General features: G+C 34.3%; 1 protein-coding gene across 2 annotated transcripts in view; it reads left to right on the top strand.

Annotated features, from left to right (window-relative positions):
- LOC150086663 (pleckstrin homology domain-containing family A member 3-like) overlaps positions 1–24,404 on the top strand; it is an 81,054-nt gene that overhangs the window by 15,129 nt on the left and 41,521 nt on the right. For both annotated transcript variants that reach the window (XM_090371503.1, XM_090371504.1), the window contains exons 2-4: positions 457–573; positions 15,422–15,574; positions 22,988–23,112. In XM_090371503.1, coding sequence (XP_090227629.1) covers positions 457–573; positions 15,422–15,574; positions 22,988–23,112 — 395 coding nt within the window. The remainder of the gene's footprint in view (positions 1–456; positions 574–15,421; positions 15,575–22,987; positions 23,113–24,404) is intronic.

Below are 24,404 nucleotides of genomic sequence, written 5' to 3'. Positions count from 1 at the left end.
CTGTACAGGGGTGTTTTATCAATAAATAATAATAATAATCTTTACTCTTTCTCAAATTACACACACAAGGGACTCAAATTGAAAAAGAATGGTTACAGAATTTTCCAGGCTCCGTATCCCACATATTTGAAATCTTTTCTCATATACTGGTCCTTTTCTTGATCTCATTAGGTGTGTTGCCCATCTTTGGACCCTTTTTTGACAAGGTCTATGTCTTTTTTAAGGTGTGGTCTCCATACTGGAACACAGTAATCCAACTATCTCAACAAACAATGGTACTATATAAGCTTTGCTTCCATACAATGTGTTGCCAATACTACTAAGATTACTTTAATATGTTATTATAATAAATCACTTTGAGATAGAATATCTCAATAACTGATCACTACTAAACTTTTAATATTTTGTATTTTTTATTATTGAATTTAAATTTGGAAACTTCCTTTATTAAATTAGGATGGCAACCCAGGTGGTTCATTCTTGACAATGGTATTTTAGCTTATTATAAATCACAAGAAGAGGTTAATCAAGGATGTAAAGGATCTGTTAAGCTTTCAGCATGTGAAATTGCTGGTAAGTGGTTACATCTTGTGATAGAATTAATTGTAAGTTTAGTTGTAAATATATTTACTCAGATAATTTTTATAGAAAATTACATAATTTGCATACAGTACCTTTTTTTCTCTAATCTAGGTAAATATTGGTTTCCCTCAGATAATGCTAAAGTTTTTTCATTATGTCATTGATCTTTCATATTAGAAGTTATATTAATTCTAGGCTCATATGCTCGTATATTGTGATGAGGCTAACACTAATCATTGTGTTTTTTTTTTTTTTTTTGAGAAATGGTTTAGGTGTTGAACTGAAAGCTTGGCAACTAGACATTTTAAGGGGTTTGGAAAGAACCTTTGAGGAGTGTAAAGGGATGAGTAAAATGAATGAAAAATATAGGTTTTCACCAGTTTTCATCACTTAGAGCAACAGAAGGCTGAATCTCTTGCCTTTGTGCAGTGTCTTGAAGACGATTGAAATAAGTTACTCATACCTTGCTAAGGCAGACAGTTAAAAGTGAAATTGAATGGTAACTTTTGTCAGTAGGAAAATTGAGTGATTTATTTTTTCTTGCAGATGCAGAAAAGCATTTTTCCTGCATTATTGTGTCCATTCTAATGCTAATACTAATAATTGCTTCAGTGTGGTGTATTATAAATAAAAATTGCTGCCCAAGCAATTCCATGTCTAAAACAACAGTCTTCACTTTATCAGTGAATATAAACAAAATTAGTAAGGAATTATGCAATTCTTTTTATAGGTTTTGATCTTGAGCAAGGAGAGGTTGCATTTTATCTTGTGCTTGGAGCACCTTGCATATGCAGCTTATAATTTTTTTTCTCTGTTTTGACCTATCAGTTCTGTTTCTAGAGTTTCTAGAGTTAATATGATGTGACCTCATAATAACTGCAATGGAATATACCAGCCTTATATGACTGAAACTTTATTAACATAAATTAAAATAGAATAATTCTTGAATGGGATGAACGGTTCCACCTAGCATGCTCCCGAGCTATTTCCGGTGCCCATGCTCCTACAGCAACACATGCTGTGGAGCTGTGATCCTGCTGATGTTATTTAAAGATCACAGCTCCACAGCACATGCCATGACAGTCAAATTAATATGCTATTTTAATTTATGTTAATAAAGTTTCAATCATATACGGTTGGTGTATTCCATTGCAGTTATTATGAGTCAGACAACCTCAGAGGCCTATTTGAAGAATGACTTAATTTTTTTATAAAATTTTACTGCTTCCACTCTTTCAGTTTAGCAACGAGAGCCAGCACACTATAATTGTACTCTTAAGAGTGTGGGTTTGCCAGTCCAGGTCCAATGTTAGGGCACGGGAGCAAGGGATTATTAAAAATTTAGATATGCAGTTTGCTATGTGAAAATCTTATGCAAAATGTGTACAAAATAATAAGAAAAGGTGGAAGTGATGTACAGCTTACACTGTACTCAATATAATGTTTCGTAAAGGAAATGCATTGTTACTATGAATTGTTCATAAATTGTTTGCTAATAGAGTGAACCTTTATATACCATGTTGTTGAATATAATGTGAGTGTGATCATGTTCCCCAAGAGGGACATTCCATTTTAACCTCCATTTGAGCTGTCATTACCTAGGCCGAAGCCTATCCATGACTAGTTCACAAATGGGAATAATTTCAGAGTCTTGAAATTCAAAATTAATTTAATAAACAAACAAATAATTAATATAATGTAAATTTCTTATAATTTTAATTCGGCCACTTAGCCTCACGCGAGAGAAATCGACGTTGAAACTGCTCTCCGCCGATTTAAATCGTGCAAGTTACCGTCCCTGCCACGAGGAGGCATGCCTCTACTATCTGAGATCAGTCTCCATCTTCTTTTAAATATCTCATTTATATATTTATTAAAATAAGCAAATAATTGTTTATCAGTGAACATAATATAGTCTTTCTTTCTCCAGAATGCCAATGGATATCTCAAGTTCTAATCTTAAATCAGCGTAATTATTACATTCCAACATTACATGTTCAGATGTTTCGGGTTCACAACATGTGCACAAGCCAGTATCTCTTAATCCCAGTTGATGTAATCTTAGAGCTAATCCATGTCCTGTTATTAAGAACATAGCCTGCAATCCAAACTGTAGCTAAACCTTCTTTTTAACATCAACTATATCAATCCTTGGTAAAAACAAAAATGTCTGCCTTCCTTTTTCAGATGTTTCCCAGTTTGTTTGCCACCTTATCTTAATTTCTTCCAGAATTCTTTTTCTTTTTGCTCTTTACATCAACTTTAGTATACACCTTACTTATTTTTGGACAAGTGCTTATCCCCATAATTGTTTTCCTAATATTTCTCTTGGTCAAGTATGCCATACTTAACCAGCTATTAGGACAGCATATTATACTGGAATTCTTCCAGAAACAACATGCAATGCCTCAGAGGAGACTGTCCGACATGCTCTCATAATCCCTAATAAGGCAAACCTTTGTGCCCGAACTAAATGTTTTTGAATAATCACGTTTTCTACTCTGTGCGCCCAAGCTCCAGCACCATAAGTTATTATGGGGATAAATAGACATTCATATAGTAAATTCAATACTCTTTCTTTTATTCCCCATTCTTTCCTAACTACCCTCTGGAGCTTGGCATACAGATTTCTTATTTTATTCTTAACATATTTAATATGTTCTGTGAAGAACAAACGTTCTTCAATCATCAGACCTAAATACTTTGTTACTTTAGCATATCGGATAGAACTCCCCATTAGCCTTACAGTTTCTCATGTCCCCAAACAGTTTATGGCAAGATATGAATTTCACAATATACACTAGCAGTAGCAAACTATATACTTGATGGAGGGGAACTAGCTGCTGCAGTGGTTTCTAAAGTGTGGACCATTAAGCCGTTGTTTTATTTTCTGTGGCACATTTCCTCAATTAGATGATTAAAGTTTTATAAACAACAGAGAGTAATTACTACAGATGTTCAGTTCTCCCATCCCACCTTAATTAGAGATGCAGTAAAACATCAATGGAATGTTAATTGCATAAAGAACACTTGCAAAACTAAACATTTAGTTCAGAGAGGGGAACCAGCTACAAACAATATTTTTTGTACCCTCCTGTTTGACCACTTAGCTATTATTGTGACCATTTGATTATGTGGATAAGTTGTTCCTTACTTTCTAGTTATGTGCTATACAGCAGGCCCCCGTTATAACGCGGTTCGCTTTACGCTGATTCGCTATAACGCTGTTCTTATATTATAACCCGTATCTGACTATAACGCTGTCAAAACTCACTATAACGCTATTTTACTAGCATACAGATTGAATTTTTGGCAAATCCGTCTTCAGTCCAGTCTGTTTTGAGCCTTTTTTCTCCTTTTGCCAAAAAAAAAAAAAAAAAAATAGCCACCATGAAATTAACTACAGTAATTATTTTTATAATTTCTACTCTATGTACAAAATTGAAACTTTCAATATGCTCTATTTTCTTGGTGTGGATAGTTTCAAGGGAGAAATTCTTTTTTGGTACACAAGCTGAAAAAATTTACCATCCAGTGTCATATGCTGTTACGAAGTCTGCATTTTCTGTTCTGACCTGTAATAGAAAGATACTAAAAATAGATTTACTCCCTATCTCTTCTTTTGTTTTACTGTGGGAACTATAACTTGCGAAATGTTTTTCACACAATCAATCCCATGAGTGCTAAATGCGGGGGCGCCTCCGTAGCCAGGTGGGAAGGAGCAGCAGTGCGTACCACACGCTTCTTGATTAGACCGGGGTTCGAGCCCGTCACCACCAAATATGGAGGATGCGGAAAGGTCAAGGAATGACCACCGCATATTCCGGAGCAATATGGCCTTAGTTGCTAATGCTCCTAAAAACCAAAAAAACAAAAAAAAAAAAACAGCTAAATGCGGTGCTGTTTCTTGTACAGTATTCTCTTGTCTTCTGAACTCCTCTGACCTTGTGGTCACCCGAAGTACATAAAATTTGTTTGTTTTACTGTTTTAGAAATTCCATAAACATTCTCCATGACTCACACCATAATTTATTACAGTATTTTCGTGCAATAAACAACCATTTGATTTTACTGCACGGTAAAATCGAACTTTTCAGATAAATAAAACATTTGTCACCGTCTTCAGCTCACTTGCCAGAGGAATTCTAGATATCATTCAGTGCATACAGTGTTAGACATACAGACAGTTTACTGTACTCGAACATCGTATCACAATCAGTGCAACGCAGTTACATTTGCAGAGAGTTATGGCGGATAAGAATGAAAAAGCAACAATGTCTGGACGCGGTGCAAAGATTAGAAAGGTAAGAAAAACATTGAGTTTGAAAATTAAATTAGACGTTTTGAAGAGAATTGATTCCGGTCAAAGACAAGTGGATGTGTGCAATAATTTAGGACTGGCAGGTTCAACTGTAAGAACAATCATAAAAAATAAAGAATCAATTTTAGCAGCTGGAAAAACAGCTGTTCCCCTGCAGGCAACTAAATTGACCAGGGCTAGGCCGGCTATTATGATTGAAATGGAGAAACTTCTACATAATTTTATTGAAGATAACATTCAACGTAGAATTCCGTTAAGTTCAATTATTATTAAAGAAAAAGCGAAGAGCCTATATGAAGATTTAAAGGAGGCTCACCCCGAAAAAAATGTGGAACCATTTAACGCTAGTAAGGGCTGGTTTGATAGAGTTAGAAAGCGCTATAACCTGCACAACGTAGCAATACAGGGAGAAGCTGCAAGTGCAGATCAACAAGGAGCCGAAACTTTCAAAAAAGAATTTGTTAAAATTATTGAAGAGGGATGTTATACTGCTCAACAAGTTTTTAACATAGATGAAACAGGTCTTTTTTGGAAACGAATGCCTAAAAGAAGTTTCATATCGAAAGAAGAAAAAAACATGCCAGGCTTCAAAGTGGCGAAGGATCGGTTAACTTTGTTGTTGGGTGGTAACGCTGTGGGGGATTTTAAATTAAAACCCCTTTTAGTTTACCATTCCGAAAATCCAAGGGCTCTTAAAGGTTTAGCTAAATCAAACCTACCTGTCATCTGGAAGGCTAATAAAAAAGCTTGGGTAACCAGACCGCTTTTCATTGATTGGTATGCCGAGTTCTTCTGTCCTGCAGTGGAAAAATATTGTGCAAAAAATAACATTGGTTATAAAGCTATTCTAATCATGGACAATGCGCCAGGACACCCAAGCAAAGAGAGCTTAGAAGACTTGAACAATCACATAAAAGTTTTTTACATGCCTCCAAACACTACGTCTATGATCCAACCAATGGACCAAGGAGTAATTGCCACATTTAAAGCGTACTACATAAGGAACACCTTTTCCCAAGCTATTAAAGCCATCAACACTGGAAATGTACCGAGTTTAAAGGAGTTTTGGAAATCCTATAACATTAAAACAGCCATCTACAACATTTCAAGTGCCTGGGATGAAGCGACTCAGAAAACCATGAATGGAGTGTGGAGGAAAGTTTGGAAAAATTGCATAAAGCATTCCCAGGAACCTGATGATTCCGTTGAAAATGTTAAAACACAAATTGTTGAGCTCGGAAAAGAAGCAGGATTACACGAAATTAACGAAGACATCGTACAAGAGATGATCGACAACGACAGGGATGGCCTCTCTAATGAAGAACTAATGGAAATTATAAAAGAACAAGAGCTTGCTATTGAGGGAGATGATTATCAAGATACTATAGATGAAGAACCGATGAAGTCGCTGACTGCAAAAGGACTTAGTGAAGCTTTTTTTGAACATTTCGAAAAAATGTGTGATTATTTCCGGGAGAACGACCCTGACATGGAACGAAGTGCCAAGGTAATAAGAAATTTGAAGAAAGAAATGAATCCCTACATGTTGTTGTACAATGAGAGGAAGAAGGCCAACGCACAACCCAAAATCGACTCATTTTTCAGTCCAAAGATACGAAAACTCGAGAGCACAGGGCCATCGAATTAATAAATTCATGATTTTCGTTAGTTAATTACCTCATAATTATATGTGTATATAATGTAGAATATTTTATATGTACAAAATTTTGAATATTAAATATTTTTAATCGACATTGGTGCATATTTTCACTACCATTTATTATTGATTAGAAAATATCCTATGGAATAGACCGCAACTCACAAATACATATGTTACCTTATGGGAATATGGCGCTCGCTTAGCGCAGATTCACTTAGCGCTCTGTTTTCCCGGAACGAACTATCAGCGTTAAGCGGGGGTCACCTGTATTGTAAATTGTCTTCTCTCTAAAACATGTCTCATTTGGAAGCATGAGATTGTTATAAGAAATTGACAGTTTTGAAATTTTATTTTTTAAGTACACAAAGCATTGCTGTTTAATATTTTTATTTTCAAGTACAGCATTATTAAGAGGGGAAAAACTACAGTAATGGTGCCAGGACCAGACCAACGTATTTTTGCCCCTTGGGCAGAAATATTTTTTTTAGCACCCATTTACTAAAGATATGTATTTTTTGCCTCATTGTTCTGTTTTTTTATGCCCCTTAAAGAATGGTGCCCTAGTCAAGGGCCCTGCTAGCCCATACCTTAATCCAGCACTGAATGTTGCCACATAAAATTTTAACCCATATTTTCCATTGATGACAAAATAATAAAATGAAAGAGAGGAAAAAAAACTATAAAATGAAAGTCAATATATAAAAATGCTTGCTTAATAGGTTGCCTTTTGGTCATTGTGTATTCATGTTAAAAATTATGAAAACTAAATATTTTTCATGACTATAACACAGTTCTTTAAGCTGTTCCCTGATACCAACATTATTTCAAAGTGGAACTGTACTTAACATTTCTTTTCAGAGTTCTTTGATTTTTCCTGTCACTTCAAGCATTTGACAAAAGCAGCTTTTCTGAAACTAAACTTATAAAGACTTTCACAAGTTTATAATACTTCAAGAACAGGTTAATAGCTTGGCTATTTTTTGATTAAAAATTATGTTACCAGCAAATTGGACTATGGGGAAATTATAACTGATTTTTGCATTAAGTAAACTTTACAAGATTAGTTTATAAGTTGTTAGTGTGCAGATTTTTGTGCTTACCAGTTTTAAGTTATTATGTAATAAATAATTATTTTGGTGTGGCCCTTGGCTATTGTGTTTTTTCTCGTTTTAAACCAAAATTTTGGTAAACAGAAATGCGAACAAAGTAATCCTCTGTTAGTGATAGTTAATGAGAGGGGGATGCGGTAAATTGACTTTTACAAACACTGGTACTCACCACAGGTTTCTGTTGTCAGTGTCTTGTCTTGAGTTCCACAAACTCTTTTGCCATTTCTGGTCTTGATGCAGTGCTAAGCAGATGTTAGTGAACATCTGATTGAGGCCTATAAAAGCTCTGAGAGGGAATATTAAAATGAATGAGGGTGAAATTTTCACAATTATAAATGTTATTTCCTGTAGTTTTGAACTTATGACCCAAAAAACTAGAGGTCATAAATTAACAATTACAGAGAGGAGATATAGGCTGTATTGAGTTTTTTTTTTTTTTTAGCAAAGTGAGTTTTTGCTTACTGGTATAATTACATAAGTAGATGATAGTTGATGTGACAACTTAGAAAAATTCAAAAATCAGATAGATCAATACCTATGAGGAGTAAAACATATACGTAGTTTTTTTTTTTTTTTGTTTGGTACAGAAAATCCTGAGGCTTCTTTGCACTATATGGTTAATGCTAATACCAATTTCAAAGAAAACTTGTGTTTATACTCCATGAAAAATCATACAATGCTGAAGCAAGAAGTATCTGACAATGATGCAATGTTTGGTGTGTGGAGGGGCGGGGGGGGGGGGGGGTGCATAGGGAAATTTCTGCTCTAAGCTGCCTTGAAGATTACCACAATAAAATACTAATGCTCACAAAACATCATTGTAGTGCAAAGACCATTGCAGACAGGCTTTCAGGACTGCTTTCAGGGTTCTGTCAGTGATATACAGGAATTCTGCCAACAGGGAAAAGGTGGTGATTATCCCATTGTATAAGGCAATGGCTAGGCTGCATTTGAGTACTTCATACAGGCGTGGAAGCCTCATTTTAATAAGTATGTGGATCTGTTGGAACAGGTGAAAATGCATAGAAGGTAAACAATCAGTCAAGGACACAAAAGGATATTCTTACCATAAAAAAACTTCAGGTCTGCAAACTGCAGTGCTTGGAAACTAGTCACCTGGAGTGGATTTGATTGAAATGTTTAAGGCTTTAAATAGATTGAGTAAACTAATTGCTAATGGCATCCTTACCCTTTTTAAGTAACACATAAGGGGAAATAAATTTAAATTGAAAAAAAAAAAAGGCTGGTTGAAGATTTTCTCAGAAAATCTGCTTTCAGCCAGAGGGAGTGATTGTTAGAACAAACTTCCATGTAGTGTTGTGGAAGTAGTCTGAATATATTTAAGGAAGAATTAAGCAAATTATTAGAGGGGATGGTAAGATGAGGTGAGACAGGTTTTTTTTTTTTTTTTTCTGTGCTGATGTATAAGTTTGCTTCCTTCCATCATTTGTCACTACTAATACTAAAAATATTGATATGTGCAATTTTAAATTTTCATTTGCTTTTAATGGTTTTCTGAATTGGAAAATGGAAGTGAAGGGAGTTTCATGTTTATATTTTATGATTATAATTTTTTTTCCATTTTCAGCAAAACTAATAAAAAATTTGTTTCATTGAAAACATGTTTAAAAAACACGTTTATATTTCAGGTTTTTTTATTAAAATATATAAAAAAATTACATTTAATAAGCATCACATTCCATTAGTAAAAGATCAAGAATTGGGGTATTTCAAGAAGAATTAAAAAAAAATAATAAAATAATGCAAAGCTAGACCCCAGACTCCTTGTGGGTGCTACACAATTATGTGTGTTATGATCAGAGACACACCACTGCCAGGTTAATCTTAATGCAGAGTCTCACTAACTTCCTGAGTATATGTCATCATCCCCGTATACCTTAAATGCCTTTAGGCTGAAAAGTTTTTCTAATAAACAATCGTAAGTAATTTCAGTATTGTTAATTTCATACTCCTTAGCTTCATTTGCAAAGTTTTTTTTTTCTCACAGTGAAGGGTTTTTCATCTGTAAAGATCAATGTGAATTATTTACTGTGTTCATTGGCAACATCTGAGTCATCTAACAGTTTTCTCCATTCACTACATAGTATTTGATCAGTTTCATTCTTTCCTTCTTTGTATTCACATATGAGAAAAAAACTTGTCTGGTCAGCTCTTTTTTTTTTTTTTTTTTTTTTTTTTGAGATGTTTAAATCAGTCCTTGTTTTTAGGGATTGATTTCTGTTTTTTCATTGAGTCTAATTATTTTATTTAATTGATTTTTAATGAATTTCTTCCTTTCTATCCTACTTTTGGTGTTTAATTCCTTGTTTTGTGTTCTTTTAAAATGTCTTAAAAAAAAAAAAATTAACCTGAAATGGTAGTTTCCTATTACAAAAGAGGATGCATTATTTGATTGGATCATATGAGCCCACTGACTAATTACATCAGTCTCAGGATAGTGTTGCCATGCAGAGGCTATATTTTATTATAATCCTACAGTAACATACGAAAATACTAATGCATTACCTATTGCTTGTTTGTGTAATTTTAATTTTTTTTCCAGATTTTAAAGTGAAAAAATGGTGTTTGTTCAAGGGTTCTAGTTTGATATTGGGTTTCCAGGTTTTAGCAGTTTTTCTGATGCTGTTAGTTCATAGTTATGATTATTAACTGTGATTATCAAGTATTGTTTTAATAATGAGGGGTGACAAGTGGAAGATCATGTGGACTGTTCAGCCATCTGGCAGGGCAGCAGTAGTTGACTGGCAAATTTTCCTATTCCCTCCTCCCTGCCTAGTGATGCTCTTTCCTATGGGCATTGTAGAAAAAATTCTTCAGAATGCAATCTACAAATAATAAACTTTTTTGTTTGATGAGCTGATGTCATGTTCTCCATTTCAATATTTTTTGTTCATAGGTGTCCACAGTAGTCAAACTACACTTGAAATAACATGAATATTATTTCAAGTGTGTTTTACTCAAGATTATTCAAAAAAGATTCCTTAGTACTAATTTAAGTGTGATGTAAGTTGGTTTACTGAACTTTAGAAATTTTAAAGTTCGGTGAATTTTAAAACTTTAAAATTGCCTGTAGAAAATAATTCCAGTAATGTGTAAATGTAATTTCCTCAAACAATCTGAACTGTAGTTTTAATGATGTAAATGACTTTACTTTGACTTATATCACTTTTTCCAAACAGTATCTCATTTTCATTCAGTATGAATGAAAATGAAATACTGTTTGGAAAGATACTGTGTTGTTCCCTGTGCGTACTTATAGAACTAGCAACATAATTTGCTCACAGATTAAAAGAAACATGGTTAAGGAACATGTACATTGTAAGTCATTTTTTTTTAAATTGATCACAATTACCAGCTTATTTATATTCTCCCATTTTGTAAAAATTGTACTTCATGAATATTTTTTGTACTTCATGAATATTTTAATGTGTGGCCTGTTGGTATTTATTTGTACATATTGCCAAGAGTAATAAGATACCTGCATGTTTTAAAGAACTTTTTTTTTTGATACAATATTTAATAATGTGTTGGCTAATGTTTAGCTTTAATTACGAACATGTATCTGCATCAGATATTTTGACCCAAAAGCAGTGTGGGAATGATTACCAATGTCCCAAGCTCAAATATTGAGAAATATGCCACATGGTGGCAGCACTTCTGCTGCCAAACTTCACAGCTGGTAAAATTCTACTAAATGTTTGCCAGGCTAAACATCTGCCAGACTAAATATGGCTGTAACATTGGTAAAACTGGGTACCATGATTCATCACATTACTCCACAACACAGCATTCCAGGGATAAATTATGATGAACTGTGCACTGAATGCTGTAATATTTGGTTTGTGTGCTGCAGTTCTTCCATAAAATCTGATGCTATGCAGCTCCCTACATATCATTGTGCTTACATCAGTTCTGTTGCCTTTCTGAACTCCTGGTTGGCAGTATTCAATAAACTGATAGCAGCTATGTACTACTCTTGTAAGCACCTTCTAGTCTCATTCCAAAGGTTAATCAGAACTCAACCATGAAGTGGAGGTGAGGGGACCTTATAAAAATTTCTCCTGTATTGAAGGATTCAAATCCAAGTAATTTCTATGCAGTGTGGAAAAACAACTATTGTTTGTAGCTTTTGTGCCAGGGCATACTCTGAATGTCTTCTCGAAATGAATAAACAAATGTTCGCTTGATTTTCTTACTTTGTGAAATGACTCCTTTTGTATCTGATCGTCTTCATGTAAGATTGCCCTTCATAATTGACAAAATACATGACTCTTATTCCTCAACACCAACATGTGAGAGTATATTTAAATGTTTATTCTGACTGAAATTTTTTGAATGTCTGTATAGTTTCTGAACTCCTAGCTCTCTTTCCCTGGGATCTGCTGATGGAATATCCAGTTGATTTAGCTATATTTATTTCTTCTTGGTTGCTTATCTTGCTAGAAATTCATTCTGTTTCCAGACTATCCAGTATCGCTGTGAAGCCCAAACTTTGGTAGAATCCTGAACTTAGTGATGGTTTCTGCTTGAAGCAAAAATTCTTCAGAATGAAATCTAGATTCTCCTCTTAACAGAATATTGGAAACTACACATGTGAGATTTCACTTTGTTCATCTGAAAAAGAAAATTATCCAGTTCTTTCGTAACTCTAAACTTTCCTCTGCTAAAAATGTACTTTCCTGTTTTAAGTTATCTCCCATGCTCCCTTTTGACTGTAGTACTTGGTTAGACTATATCACATTAGCTTATTACCCTAATAACCTCCCTAGTAGTTAAAATTCCAATGTAAATCCCTTTGTAATCTCTACAATCTTTTTTCATTTGATCCTGAGGATATTAAAAGCTTTATTAATAAATTTCCTTCTCCAACTCAGTGGGTCCTAACAGCCTACCTAACTTTAATAAAACTTGCTACTTGTACATTTTGTGTCCTATGATTTCTATCTTCAACCATTGTTTAATACTTCAGTGCCTCTTTCCCCCCTCCAGTTGTCTGTGTATAAATTCTTTCTAGTACCAAAAAGTAATAAACTCTTTGCATAAAGACTTCAGGCCTATTACTACCTCTTCATTTCTAAAAGTGATGCAAAAGACTACTTCCCCTGCTTACTTGTCAGAGTCGTACAAATTCATATCCCAATATACATTATGGAAAGAAGGGTAGAACTACAGTGGCTAATCTCTTATCAACCTCCTTACCCGTGTGTATGAAAATAAAGCTCAGTTAGATCTAGTCCATCTAGATATAGTTTGCATTTGATTCCATTAACTTTAATAGACTCATTCTCTTATTGGAAAACTTCTGTGGTATCAATTGACACACTTCTTTTATAAATGCTTTGCTAATTAACCGTACTAAGAAATTTTTCTACAAAGATTGTTAATAAAATCTGTCTCCACTGACAAAACTTAAGGTGAGTTCCTGTCTGAATTTCTTTTTTAGTTCCCTTATTCCCACATTAACTGTTCTTTGTTCCATTCATCTCCTACTAAGATGATCTCAAAATATAGACCCTTTCGCATACATTATGTAGTCATTATCTAGCAATATATTATAAAGGTTCTTCTCTGATATGCTTCTAGCTTTCTGATTTCTTCACTGACATATCTGAAATCTGGACTGGTGCCTCAGTGGATTAACTTAAAATCAAGTTATTGGTATACCAGATTTCTGATCTTCCTCAACCATGGCTGCTCTTTTCTTGTTAGGATTATTCAGTTAATTCCTACTCATGTTGAGCTAATTGTACAACAATATCTGGCCTTCGCCAAGATTGGGACTATGTCACCTTGAAGCCAAGGTAGCATGGCATATCCATCTAGAAATACTAGGATGAAACCATTTTTGATTCATATTAAAAATCATAAGAGTATTGACAAATTTTTCACCATCTGTGCCTGCATGAAGATATATATGAGGAAATACTGATTTCTACTTCCTCTGGATAAAAAATAACTTAAAGTAATTGTTAAGAAAGTTCTACAATGCTGAACTTAAAAATTATTCTTAAGTAAAATGTTTTGGTTCTCACCTTAAATAGTATATTTAGTCTCCTGTTTTCAAGATGTATAAGCTTCCACTGTAATGGAATTCTTAATGAATGTTGTCTTATGTATATAAATCCATATTATATGTAATTTCTAGTTAATTGTACTCTTTTGGTATGTTTGCTTTTCTTTTATTTAATTCAAATATATATTTTCATTTTCTCTAATTTAATCCCCTTTGTTCTATGTGTTATTGGGTACAAGTTGTGAATATCTGCATACCACTATATTCCTCGTGCAGATAAATTGATATTTATATATTTGTGCCTTACAAATTGAGAAATGTTGGTTTGCATGATAACATGCAGGAATGCAGTGAGCAATTTTCCATGTGAATATTGCATGCACATTTAAAACTTGCTCTTGCACATTTCTATACTTTTAGGTGATTCTTTGGCAGCTTTGGGTGCAGTTTCTCTGAACAAACTGTTTTGCAATTTCTTTGTTGTCAAAATGTACTGTCTCCCTGGTTGATGTTCATATTTGAACATCAACATTGAGAACATTGTACATTTTTGAACATTGAGAAACTCCAAAATCCATTATATTCCAAAGTCTGCCCATGTTATTCAATCAGCTGTCCACATTCAGATTAGCTGAGTTTGTTCCCTTGGCATGTTAAATGGAAGTGATACTTCTATCTTCTGCAGTTTCACATCTATTCCACTGTTACTGTACCTCCTCTACAATATTTCCATAACTAACAATTTGCTTATTTGTTAATGTCCCAGTACTTTAGGTAACGTGATAATAATATTGTTAAATTAGTTAATGATGTTGGAAAGTATATTTTATGTGAAAAGAATACACTTCCTTCGTAAACTATTGTTTAAACATGTACTTTAATCTAATTTCAAGAATTAATGTAAAAGTACATGAAAGATGTGCTATATTGCAACCTTTTTTTTTTGTCATTTATTTTAACATAACATAGGGTGCATAACAGGTTTTTTTTTTAAAACATAGATACTCCCCAGTCTGTGTACCCCCTCTCTCTTTTTATGTGATGTGCTATTTTAGTTTGCTAAAACTGCTAATTTTCACATTTGTATAATGAGATGTAAACACAATGTAAAAGAATTACTAAATGTTGTTAAGAATTAAATAATTAAATCTAATGTTAATTTGTTTAGCATTAGCATTAGTAGAGGCATTTGATGCAAGAAAGCAAGCTTATGCAGCATCAGCCAAAAAAAAAAAAAAAAAAAAACCCACTTCCACTTCACCCCTCTGTTCGTTCAAAATACCTGTCCAGCTGAGCCTTAAACTTATTTAGACTATCAACCTCCACCACAAGGGATGGAAGTCTGTTCCACCAACCAACCACCCGCTGGCTAAAGGCAAATTTCCGCACGTCTATCCTACATCTGTCTTTCCTCAATTTGAATTTATGCCCTCTCAGGTGATTTTTCTGAGCTAGAGGAAGAATCCCATCAGCATTGAGAATGCTTAAACCATTCAAGGCTTTATACACCTCTATCAGATCACCTCGCTGGTGCCTAGTCTCCAGAGACTGTAATTTGCAAAACTTAAGCCTTTCTTCGTAAGAGCACCCCTTTGTAGTATATCTTTTGTTGTAGTATATCTTTTGCTTTCTAAAAAAACTTAGATTTTGTAATGGGCAAGTATTCACATTAAACAGCTCTATGAACTTCATTTTTTAAAAATCTGTTGTTTCAGTTCACCAGACAGACCCCCGTCGATTGGATCTTGTTATTCCCACTGAACAACATTTCTATTTGAAAGCCGCTACCTCCAAAGAACGTCAGCAGTGGTTAGTTGCATTAGGTAGTGCTAAAGCAGCTCTTAGTTCTGAGAATAAAACATCAGCAGGTATGTTTTTTGTAAACTTTGGTTTAGTTCAAAATGTTTTTATACTCTAGTTAGCCATACTTTAACACTTGTTTTTTTATTCTTAAGTGAAAGAGGATAATCCACTATTGTATGTTATGTATTATTCGTTGCTGGAGTATTTAGTCCAATACCCAATACTCAGACTAAGAAAGGAGTGAATTTCTGCCCATCTGTTTGAGAAAAAGTATGATATATACACATGGGAAATTGGTATTACAGAGAGGTGAAGGTTTTATTAATAAATACTAATTTTATTGCCAAAACAACATAGGCAAGCCAATCGTGGCCTATGGCTAGGGGCAGAGAGAAAAAAAATCAATGTAGTAAATATTTTAGTGAGGTGATACTGGTGTAAGAACACCAGGAATACTTGTGAAAAGAAATATGATTTTATCTGCAATAGTCAGTATTTAAATGGAAGTTTTGAACTCACCAGGGCTTGTTTGTCAAGGAGGGGGAGAGAGCATGTATTGTTAAAGCTGCAGTCTATTATCATAAACATCTTCAATTGCTATTGGCAAGAAATCATGGCACTGGAATATACCTTGTATCAAAGGTGAGATATGAAACCATTGCTTTGCTTGAACTATTTTATTGTTTGGTATATTAGTAGCTTCATGCATAAGGAAGACATGGTGTCTCCATAGCCAGGTGGGCAGGAGCAGCAGTGCATAGCACAAGCTTCTTGATTAGACCGGGGTTCGAGCCCGCGACCCACCAAATACGGAGGATGCGGAAAGGTCAGGGAATGACCACTGCATATCCCCGGAGCAATATGGCCTTAGTTGCTAATGCTCCTAAAAACCAAATAACAACAAGGAAGACATATATGATTGCTAAACATGTTTTTTAATAACTGATTTGTTTAGACAGGCAAAACAAAGCATTATTGTGACATTATTATTTATTGATAGTAATTAACATTAAAAATTGAAATATCTCTTCCTCAGATTGCATTATAACCTTGAAGAGAAGCATTTAAATTTGATAACAAATGCTAATTTCTCAACTTTACAAATGTAAATAATTCTAAAATTAACTCCATTGGTAGGCTATTTGGAGGAGGAGAAAAAGTATCTCAAAAGAATTGTCATTTAATATAGCTTATTTAGATAAGCAAAAAAAAAATATATATATATTCCTTGCAATCCATAGGATTGCAAGGAATATATATATTTCTATGGGAATATCTACATTTGTACCTAAATTGCTAATATCTCTTTAAATTGTATAGCATCTTCTGAAATGGTGAATCCACAATACATTTAAAAATCTGAGATACCCAGGATAGCTGTTTTGATGCTTACTGGTATCTCATAAACTGATGGGTGGCCTCTATTAATGAATGTATGCCTAACTGTGATTAATATATTTTGTCTAAGTGAACAGCCAAGCAGTGTATAACAGCTTATAAACACACAACAGCCATTATGTGTATTTTTAATCCCCAGAACTGAGCTACATTTGCCATATGCTACACTGCTCTAGAATTACAGGAGAATATCTCACTGCAGTAGTTGGAAGCAAATAAAATTTGTATGCATAATTGTGTTACATTTACTTAGACAAAATAGGTTATTCACAGTTGAGCATATATTTGCTTAATAGAGACCACCTGCCATATGCTACCTTAATGCTGAGTTCTCAGTTTCAGTTTTCAGTGAGAGCAGAAGGATACCTATATTTGATTAAGCCATATTCTTTCTCTTGTTTCTTTTTTTCTATTTTTTTTTTTTTTTTTTTTTTCATAATAAAAGGAGCAACTGTCATATGCAAGCAAACTAAGAGTAAATGTTTTTGAGTAAGGTCTTCTTCATGTATGTTAGATCTATTAAGTAAACTAGTTAAATTGTATACTATAACTTAAAAAAAATTACAATACCAAAACATTCATTATGGTGTTGTTTGTATGATGGCTAAACACTTATTACAGTTAGCTTGTTGTGCTGGGAGAATTCCTGTTGGACTTCGGTCCTGAGCTGAAGTAGTTTTTTGTAGGCATAAAAGTTATAATTTAACTTGATCTTATTCTCGAATGTCATGCATGACATAGGTACAAATCAGACTTTGTGGACTATCAGACTTCCATATGCTATTTCTTCTATGATATTGTATTTCCTGTTAGATTTTTAGCTGTAGCTAAATTAAACATTTCTTCTAATGCTTACTTAACACCTTCAAGTTACTTTTATTTTGGTTTACCTGTAGATCTGTTTACCATTTAATATTGCTTTGAATATCTCTTTAACTAATCTCCCTTCTCCCATCCTTTTTTCTGCTCAGTACTATCAAGTTTTTTTCACTTACCATTGATTGGATGTTAGTTACTTCAGGAAACTAAGCTTCCATCTGTTAGTTCCATAAATTAGACTAAGCTCCACTTCATCAGTAATAAATTAATTACAGTATAAACATAAAAATCGCACACAATAAATGACACTATTTTACACAGTGTTACAGGAAAAAAGAAACAAAGGGTTGATTGTTCACTGATCCATGTGCATAATTAGATATTAGAAAGTCTCAGTATCTAACCAAGTTGGTTTACTTTCCTCTCAAGGGAAGAATTTGAGATAATTGGTTGTTTGGGCATACTGTGTTATATGTGATTTTTGCAGCTAGCAGAATTTAAATTGCCTTGCTAATGCAATAGTCTTATTGTTCATAGTGAACAAACTTTGCCTTTAGATTGAGTTACCCTGTATTAAATGTACAGGGAGTCCTCGTTATCCAAGGATAACGAGTTGGTTCCAGAAAATTCCAATTAAAATGGATTGAAGGAACTGAAAAATGAGACAATTATTTTATTAGCATTTTTTATTATATGTTGAACAATGTAAGGGTAAGTAAAGTTTATTGAAGTTACACTATTTTTTAGTTTTATGATATCGATTATTCATTCTCCACTTCTTTTTCAATGTATAACTTCTAATTTAACATCTAAACCATAACTTTGTTGTCTTTTTTTTTCCCCTTGATGTTGTATCACCAGCACTTCTCATTGAAAGCATGGTTAATAAAAATAAAAAAAACTAAGCTTCACTTAATGTAAAAATTATTGAAAATATCAGATGCATTTACTACAAGCAACAGTAAACGAGAAACTGACCGTAGGTAAAGGGAGTCGAGTTAACAGGACTTTTGCAGGAAGAGTGGGACAGAAATAATAAAGTGTGTAGTGGGAGTATTTCAACGTAAGTAGAAACAAAGTACATAGATACTATTATATATTTTTATACTTGCAAACAAATGGCAAATACAGGAGGTCAACTGCCATTAATCTGCCATTTATTTCAAATAGACCTGCTATCTAATGTTGGACCAGAAAGTCATGAAACAGGCTGCCATAGCAGTAGCTCACCTTTTAAAGCTAATGAATGATTAACTTTTCGACAGTGCAATACCAAGGCAATGCATTATGAAGTCAAAGTCTGCTGCAGGTAATAAGATCATTGCATTAACTCAGCAGTTAATTCTGCTGGCCATGGAAATGTGTGAAAGGACAAGGTAGTTAATTTCAGTAAAATATCAATTGCTGCTTTATAATTTAAGCTCTCATTTTATATAATTAATATAAAAATATTTAAAAAATAAACTAACTCTATACCCTACAGCTTTATGTATTTTTATTAGTTTATTGCCTAAATTAATAGCTAGATAAAATAAAATAAATAGCTTACAGAAAAGCACACACCAAAAATTTTGGCTTAGTGAAAGACCATAAACAAAAGTTGAATGCTGTTATAAATTGTTGACAGTGTTAACAATTCATAACAGCATTCAACTTTTTTTATGGTCTTTCATAATAAGGTTTTTCATAAATACGGTCCATAATAATTGATGTCCATTATTATGGACATCCTCTATATGTTCTTTAAAAATGCCAGGAATAATAAAACAACCTGATGCCTGAGTGGACAGTAGCTGGCATATTTATAGAGTGGTTCTTCAGTCTAACAATAAGAATTTTCCTTGATGGTTTTAATGTTCATAACTCCATCTGGTTTTAATTCTTTAGTTACACAGACTATTGAATACTATTTTCTTACTATTGACTACACCATGAATTGTCAAACTAATAGAGCAAGCTTATCTGCAAAAAGATCTAAACCTCCCAAGCATTCCCTAATTCATTTCACAAATATACGTGGTCTCAATTCTAATCTCAATGATGTCCATTTCCACTTGCAGTCTGCCAAACCCCATGTACTTTTTCTGACAGAATCTCAGTTATCGGTTGATTGAACTACTGCTCATCTCAGATGCCCAAATTATATGCTGTATGATTCTTTTCGCCTCAAAGGTGGTACTTGTGCATATGTCCGTTCTGATATTCCCTGTCAGAGACTTGGCAATTTGGATTCTCTCTTTGATCTTCTCTGGCTTAAAATCTCTCTACCTCATTGTGTCAAATTCATCTGTTGTCTCTACCGTTCTCCCAACTCCACTAATCACTTGGAGCTCTTTGACTTCCTCTCTTTGCAACTTGACTTTCTCCAGTCCAACTTTTCTAACAGTGAGGTAATTTTCCTTGGTGATTTTAATGTTCACAACTCCAGCTGGCTTCCATTTTCTAGCCACACCGACCCAGCTGGTCGAGATGCTGAGGCTTTTGCAATTACTAATGATCTTGCACAGATTATTCATTTACCTACAAGAATACCGGACAATCCTAATCATACAGCCAATACACTTGATCTTTTTCTCACAAACAACCCTTCAAGTACACAGTCAAAGTGAGAGGTCCTTTAGGCACTTCAGATCACAACTTGGTGATTGTCTCTTCTGCAATGGAACCTTTATCTCATGGCTATTCCCAACCTTGTGTTGTTTGGCATTACAAGAATGCAAAATGGGATGACCTGCGAGACTTCTTTTCTTCTTTTCCTTGGTCGGATTACTGTTTCAAAAGTTCTGATGTCAACGTTTTCTCAGATCGTGTCAGTGAAATTATCTCGTTCTTTATCTAAACCTTGCTTCTTGCCCTAATGGTAGCCGAGCATTCTGGTCTCTTGCCAAAGCTATTGGCCGCAACTTTTGCCCATCTCTGCTCTCACCTCTGTCCAAACCAGATGGTTCTGTTGTCACTTCAGCCAAGGATAAAGCTGACCTGCTAGCATACCATTTTTCTTTCAGCTCATGCATTAATGATCTTGGTAAAACATCTCCCAGTATTCCCAACACACTCCATTCAATCCCTCCTGTGGCCTTCCGTCAAAAGGATGTCAGAAGGATTTTGACAAATCTTGATGCTAAGAAAGCTCCAGGTCCTAATGGTATTTCTCCACTTGTTCTCAAAACCTGTGCTCCTGAACTTACTCCTATTCTTTGCTGCCTTTTTTCACTTTCTTATTCCAAAGGTGTTTTTCCTTCTGCTTGGAAATTTGCACATATCCAGCCAGTTCCTAAAAAGGGTGACAAATCCCTCCCATCCAATTATCGGCCCATTGCAATTACTTCTACTCTTTCTAAAGTAATGGAGAAATCAATTAACCGCCAAATTTTAAACTACCTAGAAACTTTCCGTCTGATCAATGATCGCCAGTATGGATTCCGTCAGTGTTGATCCACTGGCGATATTCTGGCTTATGTTACCCATTTATGGACTAATTCAATGGAAAGGTTCGGTGAAACACAAATAGTTGCTCTTGACATCTCAAAGGCTTTCGATCATGTTTGGCATAAAGGTCTTCTAAACAAGCTTCCATCTTATGGTTTGCCAACTGTTTTTAGTAATTGGTTATCCAATTTTCTCTCTGATCGCTCACTGAGGGTGATGGTAGATGGCTCTCTGTCTTCTAACTTCTCCACTAATGCCAGTGTCCCCCCAAGGTTCAGTTCTTTCCCCCACTCTTTTCCTCTTGTATATTAATGACCTTCTTCCATTGACTGGAAATCCTGTCCATAGTTTTGCTGATGATAGCACATTGCATTCCACTTTCCATTTTGAGAAACCTTGTCCTGCTTAATCAGCTTCAACTTCTCGAAAATCTGCTACCAATTCCTTAAATGCTGATCTTCAGGTAATTCTCCAGTGGGGCAAAGACAACTTAGTTGATTTCAACACTTCTAAAACTCAGTCTTGTCTTATGTCTTGCAAAAAGGATTCTTCTGCTCCTATGCTTATCTTTAGTGACACTCCGATTTCTAGGCAAAATGATATATCTCTTTTGGGAATTACCCTGACTTCTAATCTCTCTTGGCACAAGCAAATTACAAATATTGCTTCTTCCATATCTAAAAAACTTAGTTTTCTCTTTCGCTTTCGGCGTTACTTTTCTTCCAAACAGCTGCTCACTCTGTATAAATCGCAAATCCTCCCTGCCATGGAATATTGTTCCCACATCTGGGGTGGTGTCCCCAAAACCTCTCTCAGGCTTCTTGATTCCATTCAGAAGAGGGCAGTTAGGTTAATTAATGACTCATCTCTAACAGAGTCTCTGCACTCGCTGTCTCATAGACGTATTGTTTCTGCTGCATGCCTCTTCTCCAGATACTTCCATGGGCACTGTTCTTCTGAATTAGCTTCTATAATTCCTGCTCTCTCTTTCAAAACAGTCCGAACATGTGCTGCCACCAGCCAACATTCATTTACTGTCCAACTTCAAACTCACAGAACCAACTTTTCATCTTCCTCGTTTATTCATTCAACTGTCGTTTTCTGGAACAACCTTCCTTCATACATATTTCCTGAAAATTAGTCTACAGAAGTTCAAGTCTAATGTCAACAAATATCTTCTTTTGTCTTCTCAACCTCTAACCCAAGCACGGTACTAAGTACTATAGGTTCTAACACCTCTCGTGTTTGGGGTTTACATAAAAAAAAAAAAAGACAGCTGGTCAAGATGCTGTGACTTTTGCAATTACTTATGGCCATACACAACTTGTTTATTTATCTCCTCGAAACCAGATAGTACTAGCCCCACACACACACACAATACTCTTATCTTTTCCTCGCCAACAGCCCTTTGAAGTACAAAGTTAATGTTAGTGGTCCTCTAGGTATTCTGATTACAACTTGAAGGTCAAACTCAGTTATGTAGAATTATATGAATCTTTGTAAGTGTTGCTAGTCAGGTGATTGTATGTTTATGTGCAAGGGCAAGTACTCAATGTTTAGTATATTTATTTTACTAATGATGCATGTGTATGCTTTGAGTGCACACACAGGTGCAGTTCATAATCGCATCTGAGTTTGACACACCTGCTCTTAAATTTATCAATTTTTATAAAAAAAAAAATGAGCTTTTTGCCCTCTAAGTAAATTTAGATATAAAATGGATCAAAAAATAATCATTGGACATTAACTTTTATTCCATTTATATGAACTCATTTATAAATCACAGTATTTGAATTCTGAATAAACAATTTAAATTATTTTGAATATGATAGGTGAAAAAGGAACAGATAGTCTGAAGCTCAAAAAGTCTGAACTCAGACTTTACTGTGATCTCCTGATGCAGCAGGTTCATACAATCAGATCCGCAGTTACAGATGCCGCACATCCGGATTTAGATGTAAGTTAGTAATTTTTTCTCATTGTATATTTACAACAGGTTGAAAAATACTGTTCGTATGTTCTTTTACCTATGGGTATCTGATTAAAAGAAAAAAGAAACAATTTAAGTTTCAAATATTATTACTTTTCTGTTTGCAGAAGAAAATAAGAATGTGCTATTGTTTACTGTCTGTAGTGTCCGCCACTTAACACTGCACTTGTGGTAAGAACATGGGCACTGAAATACACACACACACACACTTTAAACCATTGTTATAGTGTTAACTTTAACGCTATAACAATGGTTTAAAATACATATCTGTAATGATAAATGGTGATACATAGAGGTGAAACAGTTCGTTGAATCATATGAATCTTCATAAATGTTACTAAGTAGGTGATCATATGCATTTTTGAGTTTGATATTCCTACTCAAAAATTTATCAGTTTAAAGTGATTTCTTCCTAGGGGTACTTATATACTGTAGCATGGCATCCAGAATATTTATTACTTATACCCACAGGAAAATAACTAAAATATCTGGAGAGAGGGAGGGAGGGAGAGATTAATATTTAAAACATAAATTATTGAATTTTGCACAGCACAGACTTTCTTCTCAGCAAATTTTATTTTATTTTATTTAATATTATTATTTTTTTGTTGTAATTGCAGGCATCTGATTTAAGATCTAATGCTATTTATACATAACTACAGAACCCATCTTTCATTTCATCCCCTTCACTTTCATCTGATGTAAACAGTGTGTAGTGCATCAAGTAAATAAAATTTCATGATGTTTGTTGATGGTTGCACCATCAGTAAGCATTGTGATGTTCAGAAGCAGTTTTCTTTCTTTGCATTTATTTTTCCTTATATATTTCAGCATCCCTTCATTTTTATTTAATTCCATCAGTCATTGGTAACCTTAGGTTATTCATCCATAATTTTACCATAGAATTGGGGGGCTCTTATTCAACATAATTCATCTGGTGTCAAGTGATGAATGAAATACCCTGTCTGCTGCCATTGCCTTGTGCCCATCAATAAGTGTTTTTTTTTTTTTTTTTTTTTTTCCCCATTTATTAAGAAATTTAACTCCTCCCCCAATTCCTCATTATAGGAACATGTGTTAATTAGCTTAACCACTTTCATTTTCTTTTGTTTGACTTTTATAGTTATCTGTTTTAGTTTATTTTCTGTGCAAGTATTGCTAATTTGTTCCAGAGGATGGGTCACAGGTTGCTGGGTCCCTGGTTGATTGAATTATCTAGTACAATTACAATGAACAAGCTAGTATAATTACACAGTAAA

This window comes from Mastigoproctus giganteus, chromosome 4 (genome assembly GCF_048544385.1).
Source record: "Mastigoproctus giganteus isolate SK-2022 chromosome 4, ASM4854438v1, whole genome shotgun sequence".
Taxonomy (NCBI): Eukaryota; Metazoa; Arthropoda; class Arachnida; order Uropygi; family Thelyphonidae; genus Mastigoproctus; species Mastigoproctus giganteus.
This window is presented reverse-complemented; position numbering and strand designations above follow the sequence as displayed.